General features: G+C 37.0%; 1 protein-coding gene across 1 annotated transcript in view; it reads right to left on the bottom strand.

Moving 5' to 3' along the window:
• Positions 1-22,481, bottom strand: part of LOC145765324 (major facilitator superfamily domain-containing protein 8-like) — a 53,505-nt gene that overhangs the window by 8,853 nt on the left and 22,171 nt on the right. The window contains exons 2-3 of the mRNA XM_082577128.1: positions 4,550-4,735; positions 2,662-3,150 (exon numbers count right to left, since the gene is read on the bottom strand). Of these exons, the coding sequence (XP_082433254.1) occupies positions 2,662-3,150; positions 4,550-4,735 (675 nt within the window). The remainder of the gene's footprint in view (positions 1-2,661; positions 3,151-4,549; positions 4,736-22,481) is intronic.

The following is a 22,481-nucleotide window of genomic DNA, read 5'->3' as shown; positions in this document are numbered from 1 at the left end:
ATTTTTGCCTCAAAATAACATTCACGGCACAAAATTCTGCAACACAGTAGGTTACATCATTATAACATAGCATGCTGCCTTTCTTTGTATATCGGACACTTGTATCATTACTCGCTAGTGAACTGATAGATGAGCATTATCGCTATATCTTGTTAAAACTTTTAACAAAATTGGCCTTTTAGCAACAAAAATGCCCTTTTTTTCATAATCCTGCCCGCCCCCACAGTCAAATTCGTTCCGGCGCCTCTGACTACAATAGCCAAATTTTGGTCAGCAACCCATAACCTCAACTATGATACAATTTTAATCAGTTGCTGTCCATTAAAAGTGTCCATCAGTTGCTGTCCATTAAAAGTTGCTGTCCATCCAATAACCCTTTACAATTACATTTTGGTCATTCTAATCCAATCACCCATCACATCTTCCATAGTTCAGAAGGTGCAGCCTGATGTTGCAATTACCAAGAGCTAATAAAATACCAGTACTAGAAACCTTTGCTGGTAAGTTAATCAAGCTTTAAACCTACTCTGGAGCTGTATTAAATCTGTTACTTAATTTGCCTAGTTAATCACTGTTTGATCATGGATTAAACAGCCCTTGGTGTTGGTGCATACGAAAGTCTCACTTAATTGTAGTTTGATTCAAGATTAAGTTAATTGCAATTTAATCACTGTTGGTGCATTCGACAGGTTGTAGAGTGTTTTGGGAATAGATAATTTGTGTTGAAGTGAGTGATGTGTACTGCATGAGTACATGTATCTGTTGGTGTGTGTCGGTTTTTTGGAAATCTCTGATGCTTTGGTTGCTTTCGAATTCTTTAGTGAATTGAAAATATTGTTATATAATGCCATGGTGTAACCTAGCAGGAAAAGGATGGGGAGCCCGAGCATCAACTTTGCGTACAAGTGCACTAGCCTTGGTCTACAGCTCAGCCAAATATGCCTCAGCTGTGTAGAACCGTAGCAGACACACTAAAAAGATGGATGTATGCATTAACGACACCTTGCGCATCATCACTGGCTGTCTCCGCCCCACACCTACTGCTTATCTGCCAACTTTGGCTGGTATTGCTCCTGCTCATGTCCGTAGGGAAGAAGCCTCTCACAAACTGGCTTTGCATGCGAGACTCGATCCTCAACACCTTCTCCACAGTCACTCCCAAACAAATGGACCAGTCAGACCTCAACGCCTATCATCAAGGCGCCCATTCCATTGATATGCTACACAACTTGTGGATAAGAACTTCAGCTGCATGGAAACATGGGCCCAGGAATGGAACGAGCTGCCACATATCCCTCCCCAGTTTTCAGTTATACCAGCACTCTCCATCCCTCCTGAAGCAGACCTCTCAAGAAAGGCATGGGTCACATTGAACAGGATCAGATGTGACGTTGGCTGCATTGGAGCTAATCTGTTTAGGTGGGGGTTGCATAATTCGCCGATATGTGTCTACGGAGCGGTAGAACAAACAATGCAACACATACTCCATGAATGTTCCATCTTACGGCCCCCAAGTGGAATCACTGGTACTCGACAACTGGACCCAACTACCGTATCTTGGCTGCACGAGAAGGCATTGCCAATCTAAGCTACTACAAGTCAAACGAGAGAAGAAGACGGAGTAACTTATAACCATCAGTGGTGTAACATTGTTAAGGCGGTTTGATTGGCCTCTCTGGAATTTATTATTGTGCAACAGTATTTTTACGTTACTTTGCCTTTGTTTTTAAAGACAGGCGTTGCCACTCTAATAGTCGCTCCCGCCGCATGTCAAAGGCGATTATGTGAAGTCAGTCCCTTTGTGTTGAAAAAACAGTATTCGTAAACAAGCGAAAGGGTGCCCGAACGCCTTTACTAGACGTGTATGCTATTAGTTTTGGTTATGTAATTGTACTGAAATTCTTAAGTGTTGGAGAAAAAATCAGGTGTTTATCTCAGGCCTCCTAGATGTCCTCCAAATGCAATGTTTGGTCGCCGGCTTGCACAAGCCAACATTTCTCCTCGAGTTCCCATTTTAAACTTTTTTCTCCACTCGAGTTTGAACGTGAAACTGTTTTCTCTTTACTCGCTTTCACAACTTTTTTTTATTCAACGCCTACAGACGTGACACGTTTAACGTCAACATTGTACAATCGTCTGCAAAAAGCGACTGATTTGCTGTCTGTGAAAGTCTCTTACCGCCGCTGAGAAACATTGCTGAGAAACATTTCCAAAAAAAACTTGAAAACCAGCTCCACACAGCTTTGGAAGCATTGCATTTAAATATGACTGGAAATATTCTTCATGGCCTTGTTTGCGTTGTTTTTACCTGAGTGAATAAAAAATATGCTGCGGAGCGCGATACTTGGCTATCAGGAAGATTTCTGGTAGCCCACGCTTGGTCGCGGAAAAATGAAGGAGCTTGGAGGCCTGTTATCTCATTTGCAAACTCAATTAAATCGTCAAAATAAAGGATTGCGAGATATGCGACTATGCGTGTGGCAGCAAAGCGAGCGAAACAGAAGATAAGCATCAAGCCCCTACTCTTTATAACATTGTTAATATTTTTCAATGGCGAGAACAGAGAAACAACGTTCTTGTGAAATTATAATATACAATATATATACATGTAAATTTGACTACCACTGAAAAACTTAGTGAAACATTTTACTGAATACTCACCATTGTAAACGTAAGTAAAAAATTGTGAAGGGGCCCTATCCCTTCTTTGTATTTTGGATCTTGTTTCATGAACATTGCTATTAGCACCAATGTGATTACTGGAATTAGTGTCTTCAAAGCAATCATCATCAACACTTCTGCTGTCGGACCTGGGATTTTTATATAATTCTTTGTAAAAAAGTAACATCAAAAACGTATGGATGACCCAAAGTAGTGCCATGAAGAGTCCTGGTACTGTAAACGAATTGACAGAAAATGGTCCTATGTTGAAGTTCAACTTGCGAAGGAATAAGTTGAAGGCAGGTCCGAGTATGAGACCTATTTGTCGCAAAGACATTAAGTGTGAAAATGCAGCGGTTCTTTCATCTTTGCTTGTACTACGACTTATCATCCCCAAAATCGATGATCCAGATCCAGAGCCCAGTCCAGCTATTAATCTGCTTCCTAAAATCATGTAGGGATTGATAGCAGAGAAATACATGAAGTTTCCTAAAAAAAACAACATTCGGTAAATTTTCAATCACTATATATTCAGTTTCCATTGTTAAATTTAGAAAAATATTAATTAGAAGCAGCAATATTATATACCGACACTTGCACAAACCATGGTCGGATAAAAAATAAAACGTTCAAGTAAACTACTACTACATGAAATCGTTTATGATTTGAATATTTTTTTTTTGAAAGGGCTATAATATGTTGATGTCACGTCAATGATTTCGCAGATGACATCATCAACGTCAAAAATATTGCGCATTATACATCAGTGCTAAGCAAATCATACCTAACGAGAACACAAACACGCAGTCAGTCAAGCATGACAAATAAAAAGTCAAATTTTGTTTAAATTATACTGAAAGAAAGCAAATGAATTGAGCCATAGATGACTAATTTGCATATATGTGTACTGCGTAGTTAACAAAAGGAGTGGGAGCTGGAGACACCATTTCAAGATTCAATTAATCCTTTAAACCTACGAAAATAGTCATGCCAAAGATACCGAAAATAAACCTTTTATGAGATAAAAGAGCAATTATAACTTATGTAATTATGTATATATTATAATATGCTAGATACCAAACAACTGCTTCTATCAAACGCAATAAAACAACTCATCATGCAATATGAAAGTCCTATTTCATAAGTTAACATATCATAATGCATTTGTGTAACTGGGTAAATGATATTTGTCACAAACTTAATAGAAAGTTATTTTCAGACTATACGTGTCATGCCTAGGCGACAAACAGTAAGATTTTATGGTTCTTCATAACTTTCAGTGCAATGTAGTCAGAGGTGAGCAGTAGTGCATTACTTTCGTAGTGCTGTTATCGCTACTTTTTAGTAGCGGCGCTATCTTTTTGTTGAGTAGTGGCTGCAGTAGCGGTGCTACTTTTTTTTCAATGTAGCGGTAGCTGAGAGGCGCTACATTTCTTTCAGTCGCACTAAGGCTACTTTTCAATTTAAAGTGAACAAATGACTCGTTTTTGTACATGTTGCATTATGGAAATAATGCATTAAAAAATCAAAGCAGAAATCGTTTGACTATTGCGGGAAACATCAAGCCACGTTGATACCCACAAGAGTGACAACAACACCAGCCACGGCTACAAGAATAAATTTTTTGGTGTGTTTGTGCATCGATACAGAAAGAAAAGTCAATTGTGGAGGTCTGTTTTTCAGACAGAAGCAAGTCCTTGAGCTTTCCTAGTGCCGATTTATAACGTGCCTCTTTATTAAATATAACATCTCCATTTCTTCTAGTGCTACGGGGGAAAGATTTTTCTCCGTTGTTTCTCCAAGTAGTGGTGGCACGGTGTTTTTGAAGTAGCGGATGCACACCTCTGAGTTTAGTTAGCATATAGAGAAAATCTTTAAAAAATTGTACCTCCAATTTCAAACAAATTACTAAATATAACTAAAGCCTTTGTTGATCCAGTTATATCAGTGACTCGTCCATAAATTGGTGCAGATAACAGACCAGTTAAACTGAAAGATGCCATCACTAATCCAATGAAGAAAGGCTGTGCATTCAGGCTCAAAAGGTACATGTTTAAAGTTGGCAAGATGACAGCTGAAAATAAAATTTGAATTAAGTTTATAGACAATTAATAAGGAGCCATAGCAACAAAATACTTGACAAGTTATTAAATAACAAATAGTGACATTATCGAAACAACCTACAGTTTTGCAAGGTCATAAACTGCATCATAGTGCATCAATTTATGGCCAATAAATTTGAACTAAACATACAAGATTTAATATGTTTGCTTAAATGACAAATAATACGGTAATGTAAATGGATACAGTCTAAAATCATGTTATAAGGTTACACAGTGACAGTTCAGACTCCAACAGGTCAACTTATGAACACAAAAAAGTCTTACAAAGCAAAAATGTTTCCTTGGAATTTTGGGGGTCCAAAGAAAGTTTTGAAACAATCCGAATGACCATGAAATAGTTGAAGGCAATATGAAAATAATTGCGGGAAGCCAGCTCAGAGAATACTTACTGCTCAACCAGACTATTCTATTTACCTGTTCATGCTTTAGTTATCATTATTTTATGTCAGACATATAAAATATCTTCAATTCCATTTTAAATTTCATCTTTTAAATATGTATATATTATATTCAGACATGTGTCTACAGAGGTGTAATCGACTTATTGTGAAATGCGTTTAAAAAAACTGATCGGTAAAGTGGGTGAATATGAATATTTTGAAATATCTTATTAATTTTCAAAAACAAGTATAAAGAGTTACAGTTTCCTTAAAAAGTGGTTTTAAAGATATGCTGACAATTCTTTATTTCTCAGGTTACGTACAAATGTAGTCTGATGTTTTCAAGAAAAAAAATTGCTGAAAGGTTACATTTGTTAAAATTATTAAACTTTACCACACTACCAAACAAAATCAAGGCTATCAAATCAAAAGGGAAGTAGCCTACAAACAAAATCGGTTAAGCGCATATCGCTTAAACGTATCAATCGTTTTATCTGGATCAAAATCTGAAACCCCAAATCAATCCTATCCAGCAGCGTGTTTAGGAGGGAGGATAAACGACGATGCCTCCTCCTCCCCTAATGATCAGGTAAAAAAATACAATTTTTGCAAAAAAAAAATTGTAGCGCCAGACATAAATTGCTTGGATGATTCATCCTAACGCAGGGGGGGTATACTTTTTGCAATGTAATTTGTCAACAGTTTTTCTTGAGATTCAATGAGCACTTTTAATGTAAGCACATTTCTGCCTTTTTTCGTGATGACTGCCCGATCGACGAGATTTTCGACTTCTATCATGAAATGCTGAATGTTGAACCAAGCAATTGCTTCGCAGCTACTACTGAATTGCGAAGATGGAAAGCGAATTGGCTTGCAGGTTCTGTGGATAAACAACCTGCGACACTTTTGGATGCGTGTCAAGCTGCTGAACAACTCGGCACATCCGATTATTCATAAATTTCTTCAAATCTTTGCTGCGCTTCCAGTTGCAACTGCCTCCAATGAGCGATGTTTCAGTTCACTAAAGTACCTTAAAAATTATCGCACGACCATGACCGAGCCACGCTTATATGGTCTAGCTCAGATGTATTTAAACAAGGATATTGTACTAGAGTATGATACAGTCATTGATATATTTGCTAAGCGCAGCCATCGCATTAAACTGTAAATTGTCATTGCGAATCGCCGAGAATGTTCTAAAGGTATTCGAGGCGGGAAGGACTAACTTATTGTGTATGTTCTGAAGTGTTTGTTTGATACCTTTTGTTGGTTCATTATTCACTAATTGGGACAGTAACTTCCTTCTGCAAATTCACTCTTGATTTTGAACCCCTCTCCCCTATCTGACGGTTTCAGCTAATACTCTCCCCCCGTTCTAACGCATCATATGACATTTTGGTATACCCCACCTCTATTTAAAGGGTCAAACAAGTCTAATTTTAACCCAAGTATAAAAATTTTGAACCAATTAACAGCCATTTCACCAAAGTTGAGCTTCCTGTGTACTGCCGTTGAGACTACCCGTCCCCATGTGTACTACCCCCAGCTGCCGAGTCAGCCGCTACGCGGCTGACTGATGCAATGTCTTGGCCTCCCCCTAACAAACTTTCTAAATATGCCACTGATCCTATCTAATGTGAAGTAAAGCCATCAGTTAAGCATATCTAGCTTATAAGAATAAGTCGGATAATACTATCAGGATTTACTTGTCGTTTGCATACTCCACTTGTTTAATAGTATAATTCTGCCACAAAGCAAACATAAAATGTCTCCTTTTCATTTTGCATAATTGTTTGCCATGTTCAAAGGGGACATAAAGCAAAAGTGAGACAGACACCTGCAATCAAAACGAAGACAAGTGTCTGTAATTCCATGTCGTAATCTTATGTACAAGACACGGCACTGAAAACATACAATTTTCGCACAGCTGGGCTTCATTAAAGCAAAAGAGCAGACAAAAGGAATAATCACACTAATCAGTAAATACAATAAACTGTGAAAGAAATCGATGAACTACCTCATCTAAATAAAGAAGTTTTAATGCTTTTGACGTCATTCGTTGGCGACTGACCTTCCAACGAACGGACAATCGGACATTGGAGAAATTATTTTGGCTTGAGAACTTTGGAAATTTTCTTTACTGGATCAAATTACTGTTGTGAAATGTAAAGCGTGATTTGTGCAGGTTCGTTGAGTAGCAATGTTTTTCTTCCACGCCTCTATTTTCATAGAGTCTCATATAACTCAGCAGTTGTGAACTCAGCACATTGCAGTTGAGTAAGTGACACCTGAGCTAGTAACATTTCAGCAAGTGACTGAAATTGATAAATGATGAACCTAAGCAAGTAAAAACTGACCAAACCGATACTTAGCATGCAACAAGTCAGCAAATTCAGTTTAGCAAACGATGACCAAGCAAGTCTGATGCTAGATGAAAATTTCATTTGCAACTTGGGCAGTAGCTGAAATGTAGTTTGCTGAGTTGACACATGCTAAGTGGTCCGAGTACAATTTTGTAGGCCACGTTCCATGCCCATAACCACGCAGCAGCTGCAGAGCTGAAAATAGCATGCTTGAAACAAAAATGTCAGAGGTCAAAGTTTGTGTTGTGACATCACAGAGATTGTTAAGATAAAATAAGTCCGATTGTCACCTTTTGCAGAAAAATGCTTTGATCGTACATGCTCTGGGACGATCGCTGACAATATTGTGTTGTGTAAAACTAATAAACTCTTTCAAGTTTAACCAGAATTGTAAACAGTTGGAAGGATTGGATCAGTTGTAATGTACACTGCAGCCTATGGTTATTAGTTAGCACATGCACAACACAATGCACATTCCCAGCAATATCACTCATTCAAACTAAGCCCTTTTTTAGCAAATTGGTTAAGGGTATCCACTATCTGGTCTGCTACTATTCGATGAGTCCAATTCGGTGAGTTCCTAACATCTAACCCCTAACCCTAAAACGGCAATGATAATTTGGCTACGGTACCCAATAGTTTAAAAAAAAAATTGAAAAAATCTCCGAATAGGGATCGGACTCACCGAAACAGGCCATTCTACCACTATCCAACCATCGGATCATTGTATCAAATATAGGTGATATATGCTGATACAACCAACCGATTTTGTCTGTATTTCGTTTCGTTTGCTTCTAACAAGAAGTTACAAAAGATTAAGATAAGATATACTGTGCATCAAGTTTTCTTTATAATCTTTCCAACTATCTTTAGTCTTCTTTGAGAATATGCCAATCCTTTCATAAAGGAGACTGAACATCAATATTGTAGAACCTGTTAAACAAAGAAGTGATGACTAAGAAGGTTTCAAAGGATATGCTTAAACTAGATAGAATTGGGCAGAAGAAGCTAAAGCTATTGTAGTGAACCGTTAAATGAAACAAAAGTCTCTGTTTGGGATACAAATAAGGCAAAATAACAGATGTTTAAAAGTGCAAACGAAGAAACACAGCTAAGAAAAAGCAATAATTTAGTGAATGTTAAAAAAGGGAAAGTTAAAGATGGACTCCAACACCATTCGTCATTGCATATGACTAAGAAACTGTGTTCCGAAAGCTAGTGTAAACCGCTACTATTGCAGCAAACCTACAGCATCAGGCTAAAACAGGTCGTTTCTATCTACATTTGTTAAGTTAAAAAAGCTTGGATCAGCACAATGCTGAACTTTGTGATTTACGCATAATAACATGAGATGGCCAAGTAAAGTAAGGGCGACGCTTAGAGAGCATCAGTTGCCCCGATGTTGGAATTTTTGATCAGCCCTTGGTAATTTTGTTCCAAATAATGAAAAAACACAGGATGTGAAATATTTTGTCAATCGGAGTTGGTTAAGGGGGTCAACATCCAAGTCAAAGTTTGATGTTTAAAGCTATTTTGTGAATATCCGTCGGTCACGTTGTGGAGTTTCCCTGCAATCTGGCCATTGTACGTCACAATGGTTTATTGTCTTTGAACAATCAACAAACTAGTCGTTGTATAGTATGCAGTTGAAATAAACGTTGTTTGATAATTTGATTCGTTTGCTGTTTAGTTAGAGTTATGCTTGTTTAATGGTTTGTCGAAGCTAGCTAGATAGAAGATAGATAGAAGCTTGAGGATAGATAACAGCAACATAAATTAACTTTTATGAAACAGTCTTAACTTTTACATCGATTCAGTTGAGAGAAGTGACCATAGTTGCACAAATTCAATGTTCGACAATGTTGAATCGTTGTATAAATGATGAATTTGGTATATAACTACGTTGGTGTGAACTTTTAAGTTTGCTTTGAAATATGTGCATGTCTGAGCTTAGTTAACGACTTTACTAAAACTTAATTTGGTCTATGTAACGCGTTCACAGGCCTGGAGCATAGTCAGTAGTCAAGTGCTTCACTGACGTCCAATTCTCTAATTTTAATGACATCACTTCAACATTTCCACCTCTTATATTTTGTTTTATGTACACACTGATTTACGATTTAAACAGCCTGAGAAGCTGCTCTTACACATAACCATAATATGGAAGTTACAGTGTAACTGTGTATTTATTCCACTTTTCTTTCCTTACCTTGCTGTACATACTGTGATAACGGATGCGTTAATTTTCCAAAATTTCGAGTTCACTGTTGACCCCTTTAATGAAGTTCAAATTCAATAAAATTTTGGCTATGACGTTTTTTGGTGAATAGGAACAAAACTACCAAGGGCCGAGTTGAATTTCCAATTTTTTAAAAATAAAGGGGCAACTGATGCACTCTAGCGACGCTTTGAAAAGGCTGTGGGACCTTCGTAAAGCGGAATGGCCCGTTTTGGTGAGTCTGATTCGGTGAGTCCGATCCCTTAGCGGGGGATTTTTTTAATTTTTTTTTTAAATTATTGGGTACCGTAGCCTAATTATCATTGCCGTTTTAGGGTTAGGGGTTAGAGGTTAGGAACTCACCGAATTGGACTCACCGAATAGTAGCAAACCCTCGTACAGAGTTGGTCATGTTTTGAATGAGAAGGGTCAAACTAGTACTCTGCTTGAAGATATCAATCTATGCTATTAAAGAATGTCCAACATGTTTATTTAGGGTGTACCAAAAAAACCTTACTTTCACTGATCTTGCTGTTGGCTGGCAAAAAGTTGTGTTTGGGGTCAAAACTAATGCTAATATAAAAATTTTTTAATTTCATTGTTGTTTGACGCCTATTTTCTTTACGTTTCCATGGAAACAACCCAAATTTTAAAAAAATAGCGTAACTTGAAAACCACTATAGTTAGAAAGCTGTAATAAACACCAAAAGTTCCAGAATACCAATATTCCTATTAGTGTTTCATACATTTTATTGGTCTAGGTAATGTAGTTTTTTAGATATTTCCTAAAATAGCGTTTTTGTAAAAAAATCTTGATAATTTACTCTAAAAATTATTATTTTATACAAATTTTTGCTATAGCTGGCTAAAGTGGCAATGTAACAATCACACAATAGTCTGGCAATGTAAACAAAAAATTAAAGTACTTGACTAAACACTTAAATTACCGGTATACAGTAAGCAATACTATTTTACTTCCTTTGACAATGCTCAAGACAAAAGGTGTAGCCTACCAGTGGTCCTCCGGTACCTGTGTAGCCGTAATGCGATATGCAATGTTTTACACATCATATCAATGAAAATCAATGTTGCTTGATTTGTAGTTTTTACAAATACAGTTTCATTCCTTTTTTAGTGACTCTTTTTGATGATGTGGCTTGTTTTTCTTTCAATCCTTTGATAATCTTTAAAATGTTTGTTTTGCTGTAGCATTTCGGGTGAGTTTGTTATAAAATTCAGTAAGAAGACCCAATGCTCGTTCAGATGCATCATTGACAACTGGGATTGCTTTGATTATATATATTTTTTACCTTTAAGGCAGTAGATTTTTGTGCCAAAACTTGGGATTAGCTGTTAAAACACTTGTATCTAATTTGAGCAAATTGAACAAAGTCCATGAGTCTTTTCCTATAAGGTTGTGGAGTTGAGTTTGTTGTTGAAGAACTGGCATTTTCTGGATTTTGGAAGTTTACTTGATTTAAATGCTCCATCATACTTTAAGAGTTCTCTAGCCATTTCCTGTTTTTGAGTGAAGGAAGCATGATCGCTGAATAGTGCAAAAATAACTAGGCGCTCAGAAAGGTACCACAAATGTTTATCAAACTTTGTCAAATACGCTGAAAGTTATTTCAATAAAAAGTGGAGGTATAGTTGCAGAATATTTTTGCATCTCTTTCATATCATTCCTCGACTGGCAATGTAGTTTTAAATCATTGATTGGACAATCAAGAGAATTGGATGCAGTAAACCAAGGCTCTATATGACATAATACCAGACTGCCAGAGATGAAATTTCATTCAATGTTGCTTCAGATACCAGATTTAACTTCAGCAATTGTGATTTGAATAAAGATTTTTCAAAGAATGTATTATTCTGTTGCAACCTTGTTATTATTATATTACCGTATACACTACACTACAGTTTATACAGTTATTATATGAATACAGTTTTGCTACTGTTGGATAAATTGCACTGAACAACTGTCTATAAATCTTCGTAAAGATTACAGAGAATTATTTATGCTCTCAATAATATATCTCGGAGGAAGTTTGGATGCCAGACAAGTGTTCCATTTTCAAACTCCAGGAGCATCACATCATGCTCGTTGGATGAGTAGAATAATATATTCTTTGAAAATATTTTTTTCAAATCACAATTGCTGAAGTTAAATCTGGTATCTGAAGCAACATTGAATGAAATCTCATCTCTGGCAGTCTGGTATTATGTCATATAGACTATAGAGCCTTGGTTTACTGCATCCAATTCTCTTGATTGTCCAATCAATGATTTAAAACTACATTGCCAGTCGAGGAATGATATGAAAGAGATGCAAAAATATTCTGCAACTATACCTCCACTTTTTATTGAAATAACTTTCAGCGTATTTGACAAAGTTTGATAAACATTTGTGGTACCTTTCTGAGCGCCTAGTTATTTTTGCACTACAGACGAAATCGGTTAATAGTATACTGCTTAAACGTATCAATCGTTTATTTGAATCAAAACCTGAAATCCCAAACCAAATCCAATCTAATGTTAAGTAAAAACATCGGTTAAGCGTATACCGCTTAAAAGAATAAGTCGGATAAAAGCATCAGGATTTGCTTCTAGTTTGCCTACTTCATTCATTTAATCGTATAATAATTGTACCCGTTAGCGAAAAGAGAATGTCTCTTTTTTGCTTCGCATAATTGTCTGCAATGTTCAAAGGCGAAATGAAGCAAAGGTGAGACAGACGCAAGCGATCAAAACAAAGACAAGTGTCTGTAATCCCAGGCCATAATCTTATGTGCTAGACATCGCACTACAAAGAACCAATTTTCGCACAGCTGGGCTTCATTAAAACAGAAGAGCACACAAAAGGAATAATCACACTTCCCAATAAAGAAGTTTAAATGCTTTTGATGTCATCGGTCGGCGACTGGCCTTGCAAGGAAAGGACACGGACAAATTATTTCGGCTTGAGAGGAAAGTGTTGAAAAGAATGTCTAAAAGTTTAAACCAGAAAACTGTGGAGAATTTTTTTTTAAATTGCTGAAAAAAAGTAGCCTATTGTTGTGAAATGCAGTGCGTAATTTCATTTGTTGCAGTATTGTTCAGTTGAAGAACAATGCAAATTAATTATTTTACCAGACATGGCAAAACACTTGAAAAAAAACCTTTGTGATTTCAAAACAAACAATGAGTGTGAGCTGTGTTTTTCCACCATACCACTATTTTCGTAGGCCCTTTTCCATACTCAAAACTACACAGCTGGTACAGAGCTAAAAATGGCCCGCTTGATTCAAAATCTTCAACGTCAAAGTTCGCGTTGTGACGTCACAGAGATCGGTGATATGAAAGATTGCCGATTTGCAGTCCGATTGCTGCAGTTTGCAGAAAAATGCTTTGATGGTTCTCCCAGTCAGCAAAGCTGATCTTTTTTACATTGTTTCAACCTCTGCAGACAATAAATCAATGTAAAAAAGACCAGTTTTGCTGGCTGGGACATACAGCGTAGTGGTATGTTAACACAGAACTAGGAAATTCTTTAAAGTTTAACCAGAATTGTAAACAGTTGTAGGAAGTATCAGTGGTAATGTGCGTTGCAGCCTAGTCAGCACAGACATCTTCTCAACATTACGCCCATTCACAATAAACCTTTTTTTAGTAAATTGGTTAAATGAATCAATCGTATAATCGTATCAAAATGTCTGGCAAATAGGTGATTCGATTAACCGATTTCGTCTGTATTCAGCGATCATGCTTCCTTCACTCAAAAACAGGAAATGGCTAGAGAACTCTTAAAGTATGATGGAGCATTTAAATCAAGTAAACTTCCAAAATCCAGCAAATGCCAGTTCTTCAACAACAAACTCAACTCCACAACCTTATAGGAAAAGACTCATGGACTTTGTTCAATTTGCTCAAATTAGATACAAGTTTTTTAACAGCTAATCCCAAGTTTTGGCACAAAAATCTACTGCCTTAAAGGTAAAAAATATATATAATCAAAGCAATCCCAGTTGTCAATGATGCATCTGAACGAGCATTGGGTCTTCTTACTGAATTTTATAACAAACTCACCCGAAATGCTACAGCAAAACAAACATTTTAAAGATTATCAAAGGATTGAAAGAAAAACAAGCCACATCATCAAAAAGAGTCACTAAAAAAGGAATGAAACTGTATTTGTAAAAACTACAAATCAAGCAACATCGATTTTCATTGATATGATGTGTAAAACATTGCATATCGCATTACGGCTACACAGGTACCGGAGGACCACTGGTAGGCTACACCTTTTGTCTTGAGCATTGTCAAAGGAAGTAAAATAGTATTGCTTACTGTATACCGGTAATTTAAGTGTTTAGTCAAGTACTTTAATTTTTTGTTTACATTGCCAGACTATTGTGTGATTGTTACATTGCCACTTTAGCCAGCTATAGCAAAAATTTGTATAAAATAATAATTTTTAGAGTAAATTATCAAGATTTTTTTACAAAAATGCTATTTTAGGAAATATCTAAAAAACTACATTACCTAGACCAATAAAATGTATGAAACACTAATAGGAATATTGGTATTCTGGAACTTTTGGTGTTTATTACAGCTTTCTAACTATAGTGGTTTTCAAGTTACGCTATTTTTTTAAAATTTGGGTTGTTTCCATGGAAACGTAAAGAAAATAGGCGTCAAACAACAATGAAATTTAAAAATTTTTATATTAGCATTAGTTTTGACCCCAAACACAACTTTTTGCCAGCCAACAGCAAGATCAGTGAAAGTAAGGTTTTTTTGGTACACCCTAGATTGTTTACTATTCGTATTTAGTGGATCGTTGTCCGGTTTGTTTGTGGTGGATCATGGCAGAAATCATTTGAAAACCCCTGCTTTAGATTGTTCAGATTTAACAGAAAAAATGCATGCAATTACTGTAGAACACTCCGTCTGTTAATTGTATAAATTTAAGGATCTAACAAAAGTAAAAAAGTCTGCTGGTTCGTGTTTTCTAATCATGGTACAGAAGGTGAAAACCTTCCTCCCCACAATTTTTGTATGTTCAGTTCAATTTGTTTTTATTTCTGACCATCATAACGAAAAAACAATCTATTCCAAAAATAGCGGAGGTCTAAAAAAAATCTATTGCACATTTGGCGATCACATCTTATTGACATTATAAGGAGAAAATCAATTGAAAGTGATCCATCACTTCCTTCTCTGACTGACTAGTGACTATGGCTGACAACTTTCCAATCAAAATACTTACTCACTGCCCTATCCTAGAAGAGGCTAAACTTAGATTTTAAGGGTCCCTTACTATGACATTCATGAAATGTATATTTGTTGTGCATTATTGATGAACAGTCGCGATTTCCGCTTTGCTTTTTCATGTGCTAATACAGGGGTCACACACTGGCGGCCCGCCACGCTGTTATGTGCAGCCCTCGGAAGGTATCAGCGTATAAGTATAACCAAAAATACTTTTCTTGGGGAGTTAATGAGCATGAAGGCAAGAAATACTTTCCAGGAAGCATATTTTTGCTTTGCATACGATTCCACTGACCGACCAATCAGATGGTAGTACCAGGTGGGGGTTACTTAAAGTTATTCCAATGCAATGTCCAGCCACACTATCTCAGTGGTTGATAAAAACGTCTGTTTTCGAAATTGTCTGTTGAGCATAGGGTTGATTATTTTAAGTTTGTAAATGTCATGTAAACACACTACTATGTTTCACCGTTATTGCGTTTCACGAGCAGCGTTCCCTTTATGCAAGTTTTTGTTGGCAAAATAGGCAGGTGTGCCAACTCAATTTATAATACATTGGCAAAATATTATATATAAATTTAAAGACTTTTTCTGGTTGTCTTATAAAAATATTTATCTCAGTACTGCAGAATGTTGTTAATCAACAATTCTTGCTATGCTGATAAGCTCCGCAAGTGACAGTTGAAGAGCTTGTTTCCAAAATCGCTTACATCCACTTTTGGTGATTTCGAGAAAACCACGAAAAACGTTTATGCGCGTAAGTGGTTTTGGAAGAAAATGCAATTTTTAGTGTCGAATTTGAAGCAGATAGAAAAGACTTTGGAAAAAAATAATTTGATAGTAGGTACCTATGGTAATACTCTACCTAATGACACTCTAAACTCAATTTTGGTAAAAGTGGCGCCAAAGCGGTTTTGGAAACAAGCTCTTCAGTTGTCTAAGAATAACACAGGCCAACAAAAAGAAAATTTAAACGGCACGACATGTTAGAGTCATTTTAGGGTATTATTTTGCGAAAGAGATTTAGATAATTTAAACGGACTTAAAGAATGCCAAAAGCAAAAAAACAGCTTACGTTGCTCTTGCCCGCAAAACAGCCGCTGATCGCATGGCTTTCTCATATGGTATGGAAATTTCAAAGAAGATGGTAGAGTAACTTACGCTGCTGGAATAGTCACGTAACTATTCACTGCAATATTAAGTAAACCAGCTAAATTAGATGCACTATTTTTAATGAGGTTTTTCCGCTGTGAGACAAAAACTTTTACTTAGGCCGACGCGATTTCACACTCCGTAATCTACGTCGACAATGATTTTAAGTGCGTTCATTTTGAAAACTGCTGAGTTGAAGACAACAGCTTGTCCTGCGTTAGTTGAACTTGTCTTTTGGAGGTGAAAATCACTTGCGAACATCTCGACCTATACTAGAGTGTATTATAGCCTACTGTATTCAATAAAAGACTATAAATAGGAGTGGGCTATAAATGGGCAATTTTTAGTTTTGCTTTAGGGACAGTTTTTTTGTGTCCCATTTAACCTATCTCAACATGAAATGACAAAATTTTTGGTCTGAGTTCCAAGAAAAAAGTGTGCAGGGCGAAAATTCAAAATGGCCGCCATTTTCCATGAAAATCACGATTTTAGCCATAATTTGGTCATTTTGGGGTATTTTTACCTGGTTGTGGTGTCTTACCCCATGTTTGTGGGGTTAGGCAATCTGTTTAAGCAATAATAAGTAGGGTTTAACTTTCACGTGTAAAGTTACGATATAGTTTGACAAAATTACCCACTTTTTTAAATCTATTTTGTGGTTTTTGTTTCGAGCATCAGCAGACTACAAACTGTATGAAATTGTCCTGCTTTCAGCTAAATCAATAAAAAACTTCAAACACAAAAAGGTACTCTGTCAGGAAGTAGCATCTGCAAATGCCCTTGTAAATAAGAAGCCCACAACAAAAGTAATTCTGTACAGAGAAGTAGGATAATAGATGGTGATTGGCATCTATACCACTTCGGTAATTCTCATCTTAAATTTTTTTAATGATGATTGCACTGAATATACGATGATCTCTATGTCCTCTCTTCATTGCCTTTGAAGATAGAGACCAAATAGTTGCCTTTATTGTTGAGACGATGAAGAGACTATAGGTAGCTGCCAATGACCCTCGCTGGACTGCAGTACGTCTTTGGGAGCAGATTGATGCCCTCACAACAGCAGCCACAAGCAAAAATCTCAAGATTGAGATATGTGTTGCAGAACAACTGGCATTAAAGCATGTGCCATATCATTTGCTTTGTAAGTCCCATACATGTGAACAGTTTGATACAGACAATCTCACAGCTATGGCTGCTCTTGAAAACAAAACTGGTCTTCGTAAACTCATTGTCAAGAGAGAGCCAGCATTGCAGGCCTAAATCTGGAAAAAATCTGTGGTTGAAACTACTTTGGCAGCTCTTACAAAGCTCTTAGCCCATGAGGGAGATGGCAAGACAACATCTTTAGCAGAACAGTTTAGAGGAAGCTGGAGTATATAGGTCGTTTAGCCTCTACAAGAGCGACGTTTTACCCCGACTTGAATATCAGGCAGGTGCAGTCTATGATTGCATTCCGTACATGAAGCAGTTTCTTGTCAGGACACAATAATCTTGTTCGAGCTTGTAAAATTTACCTTGAGAATGATTTCATCAAAGCAGGATTCAAAGCACTTGCAAATTTTACATACCAAGTGACAATGCCCTTCCTTGAATGTGTGGAATGAGCAAACCAGGATTTGTTAATTGACATCCTTTTTCAGCTCTGCAGTGACCTTGCTGAAAAAAAGATACACACCCTCCGAGACTACTATGTAGAATGGACACATGTGAAAATGGAAGACAATGCTCCACAAAGCGATCTTGATCATCTTCTTCTTGGAGAGATGTGCAATTGTCCATCCAGACTGGAAAAGTATGCTACTCGAGCAACTCCTCTCCATACACTGGTATCCGACCAACAAAAAACCTGCCGACACACAACTTGAATGCAGAGAGGTACTTGGTCAAATTTGGTTATCTTGCTTCACAATCGGCTAAACACTCAAACATGATGTTCAAGGCAAAGAGGATCAAAGATGACCTTATGCTAGCCTGTAAGAAAGACAAATCAATGAAGTTAAGTGGCCAACCACTACTTTTCTCAAACAACTAGATTTAATGGAAGTGACCTGGAGCAACAAGCAGAAAAAGAAAAAGCAAAAGTTGAAAGAGAATTTACAAAAGAAAGTGAGAGCCAGTGATTTTATTTACCAACTCCTTGTGAAATGGAAAAAACATGTGGGGGGGGCTTTTACATCTGTCCATGAAGTAAAAACTCTTGTTTCTAAAACGCCACCTTAGCTAAAGACATTCTTAAAGCAAGAAATCCAATATCACAGAGAGTCACCCACCAACATGATGCAGAATGCAGATGTCCGCAGAGATCTTTACCAGGTCAACAAGGTATCCCAAAATGAGATGATTGATAACCTCACTGTACTCCTTGAGGCAGAGGGTCAGGATAAGGAAGGCCTGGTGTTCCAGCCAAACCAGTCACTTGGCGTCATAAGGGATGTGGGAGAAAACAAAAGATGGTATGCTGGGTTTTACCCCAACGATAATGGGGATGGAACATTTCGAGTGGACCATCTGATGCGTGCTAGCACAGGAGAGGAAACTTGGCAGCGACCACCTGGCACTGATGACATTCAGGACACTATGGAGCAACAGATTATCTCTGTGACAATTTCAGGAACTTGGGTCTTTTCTCGGAGAAAACCATGTTACATTTTAAACAATTCCACTGAAATTGAAACTGTGTTTAAAGAAATAATACAATATAAAGGTGAAAAAAAACGATCAATTTGGTAAAAATTAGTATTAAGTCAACCTCCAATCGTCAGTGACTTTTTTGATATGCACTAACAGATTGCCTGACCCAACAAACATAGGGTTGAACACCAGAACCAGTGAAAACAAGCCCAAAATAACAAAGTTATGGCTAATTATGTGATTTTTATGGAAAATAGCGGCCATTTTGGATTTTTGCTCTGCACACTTTTTTCTTGGATACAAGGTCAAAAATTTTGTCATTTTATGTTGAGATAGGTTAAATGGAATAGAAAAAAACTGTCCCGAGTGAAAAATAACAAAAAAAGTATTTTTGACCTATGTATAGCCCACTCCTACTATAAAGACTTTCGATAAAATACAGAAAAGAAAACACTTCGCCGTTGTTAACGCTTTGAAGGTAAGTAATTAGCAAAACGAGGTTAATTAAACTGATAGCGGGTTTTAACTCTGCTTGAGATCATGATTTTTTTGCTTTTTATTTCGATAACTTCACTGTCTTGATCGTTGTTATTCACTCGCACGAAAAGGAAATGAATAGGCTTGTTTTCTAACTGTTCCAATTATGAACTAACAATATCAAAATTTTTACTACTAGGTGTACTGAAAGCGTAAAACTAATCGTTTTAAGCAGCGATTCTAATAAATTCGGTTTGCGACCTAGGTGTCAATATAAACAAGACACTAAGCTTAATCAAAGACTATTTTAATTGAGTAAGATTGCGTTATGGTTATGACGTCATCACCTTTCTCGCCCCCCAAGGTTTTTTGAAAAGTCGGCGCCTATGGTGATTACAGAATACAAAATTATGTCTTTCAGTAAAGTAGCTGCTTAGAATTTTATCCTTGTTATGGAAGAACGTAATCTTGGCCTAGGAGTCAAGAATGCCAAGTTGATCGAGATGAGGAGTCAAGATTCCAACTGCCACTTTTGATAACTAAATCTCTAACTACAATAGGTGGTAGAAATGGTTTTGAGAAAAAACCTTGACCTTGCTCCAAAACATTGCTGAAGGTATTGAAGTTACTCTGGGTCATTCCCGTTTTACTATTGTTTCAAGCAAATCCCCACTTGAAACATCATAATCCATAACATCAGGAGACTTGGTAATTTCAAATTTTAGACCATTAAAAATTTGAGACAGAGTGACTTCCCCTATATGGTGTCTACAGGCAGACCATAACAAGGGACGCTGCAGACTATCTTGATACATGCTGCTGAATACTTCAGAAAGTTGGACTTGGGTTATGGTATACCAAATACATGGACCAAGTCAAACTTGAGTTTCAGTTTGAACTCAAATTGGATCTTAGAATACGGGCCTTAGTATCCTATCCATTTCCTACTCAATCAGCGTTAGCTGTTGCTGTGTTACTATTCATGATTCATGTCCCACTTGTATTGTCGTCATTGAATTTTTATCCTCCAGGACGGAAAAACGTCATTGAAGCACAGCACATAGTAGGCAATTTTTGCAGCACTTGCTGTGGAGTTGCCTGTAATACACTGTTTCCAGTGACTTACATTAGTATGACTGGAATTTTATTTAACTACCCGTTACTGGATGGAGGCAATCATTTTGACCTTTCTTGCACAAGAAAACAGCAACACAGTGGTTTCAGTAGCTGAAATTAATGTAAACACTCTTTGGTGCGAAGACCAATAAGACCAATGCGCTAAGCAGAACACACCACGTTGCTGCCTGCTTAATGGAGGTTGTGTGAGCCCCTGCTGTGCTATTACTTATTGTGATGTCCCATTTCTTCATAGATGGTTTTTGATAATGTAATTAATTTTGGTGTTGTGTCAGTTGCCACTTATGTTTGGTTGTTCACATTGTATGTTTGGCTATTCAATGTTCATGCTAACTGCTGTTCTTATCGTTTCTAGCACTAGTTGCTACGTTCATCTGATGAAATTGAAAGTAAAATTAACAACAAACAAGATGATTTATTGCTTCACTGACGTTTCGCGCACCATGACAATGCGCATCCTCAGAGCGAATAACATACAAAATAAAATTTCACCAGGTTATATACTGCAGTGCGATTGAAGGCAAGAAAAAATAAAATAAAACACGCAATATTTTAAAAAATTGGCCAATAATGTGTGAGCGGTTACTTTCCTCGTTAAATTACGTAAAAACTTCCAACAATAGACATAAAAATTCGAAGCGGTGACGATCAACAGAAAAAGTGCGATTGAAGGCAAGAGAAATAGAACACAATGTTTTTAAAGATTGGCTAATGATGTGCGGTTACTTTCGACGTTAAATTACGTAAAAACTTCCAACAATAAATATAAATTTGAAGCACTGAAGACCACTAGAAATTCGAGACAAAATTAGATTGCAATGACTTTTCTAACTGTGTTTAAGTAGGCTTGAAGCCTGCATGTCGAGACAATAGTGATTTATAAGGTTTTGGTAAAAGGTTTCCATCGTTCCGGTTGAGTACATTGCAATGTTTGGATGTGATGTTGATGAAGCAACTTTCGGCGGTGGTGCGTTGATAATAATTACTTTCATTTTTCAAAATTTTTGTTTCTGACCAGTTAATTTTGTGATCCTCTTCTAACATATGTGAACAAAGGGCTGACTTTTCATGTTTCATATTTTTGACCGCTCTGCGATGTTCTTTGACCCGGGAATTTATACTACGTTCAGTTTGGCCAATATAAACTGCGTCACAATCATTACACGGAATTTCATAAACAACACCACATTTATTGTCAAAAGGGGTGGGGTCTTTCGGTAGTGATAAAATATTGCCGATGGTTCGAAATGGTTTCATAGCGACTTTAACTCCGGCGCGATTCAATGCTCGTCTTATCGACTCAGAAACTCCCTGTATGTATGGAATGGTGGTGAAACTGTTATAAGTTTTGCTGTTGCTTTGTTTGACCTGACGTTTGGTCGAGAAATGAGTGTGCCGTTCTGCCATTTTCTTGGGAAATCCATTAAGTTTTAAAGTGTTATAAATTTGTTTGTTTTCGTTTTTCTTGTTCTTTGCAGAGGTGACCAAGTTGTTGGCGCGGTTGTAAAGTGTTTTGGGAATAGATAATTTGTGTTGAAGAGGGTGGTGTGATGTGTATTGCATGTACCTGTTGGTGTGTGTTGGTTTTTTGTAAATCTCTGTAGCTAATGTACCGTTGGTTTGTCGTGGTTTGTTGTTGTGCAAAAATGAAAAAAAAAAATTTTTTTTGCTCAGATTGTTATTTTGGCAGCATTTTTGAATTAAAGTGGGGTATGCCAATAACTTTGATATCCAACAACCCATGTCTATCTAAAGCGGTTTTTGAGTTATGGCGATTGGAGTAGGCAGAAATTTCGGAGTTGCGGTGGGGAGGTAAACGGGGGGCCACGGAATTAAAAATTATTTTAAGGTTATTTTTTTCCCGAATGGAACAGAATTAACTTAGGGACAGATCAAAATTCAAGTAAAGGGAGCAAATGAAACACCCTAATGTTCACCGTACATAAGTAGCCTATCAATAAGGTGATTCCACGGCTCTCTTTACGCCATGGCACTATATCTTCTCAGCCTTGAGCCCAGAAATGGGTTTGAGTGCAATGTCTGCATACTTTAAGAGGAACCCAGGACTTATCTTGATCAACCAGTT

Source organism: Aplidium turbinatum, chromosome 2, assembly GCF_918807975.1.
Source record: "Aplidium turbinatum chromosome 2, kaAplTurb1.1, whole genome shotgun sequence".
Lineage (NCBI taxonomy): Eukaryota > Metazoa > Chordata > Ascidiacea > Aplousobranchia > Polyclinidae > Aplidium > Aplidium turbinatum.
This window is presented reverse-complemented; position numbering and strand designations above follow the sequence as displayed.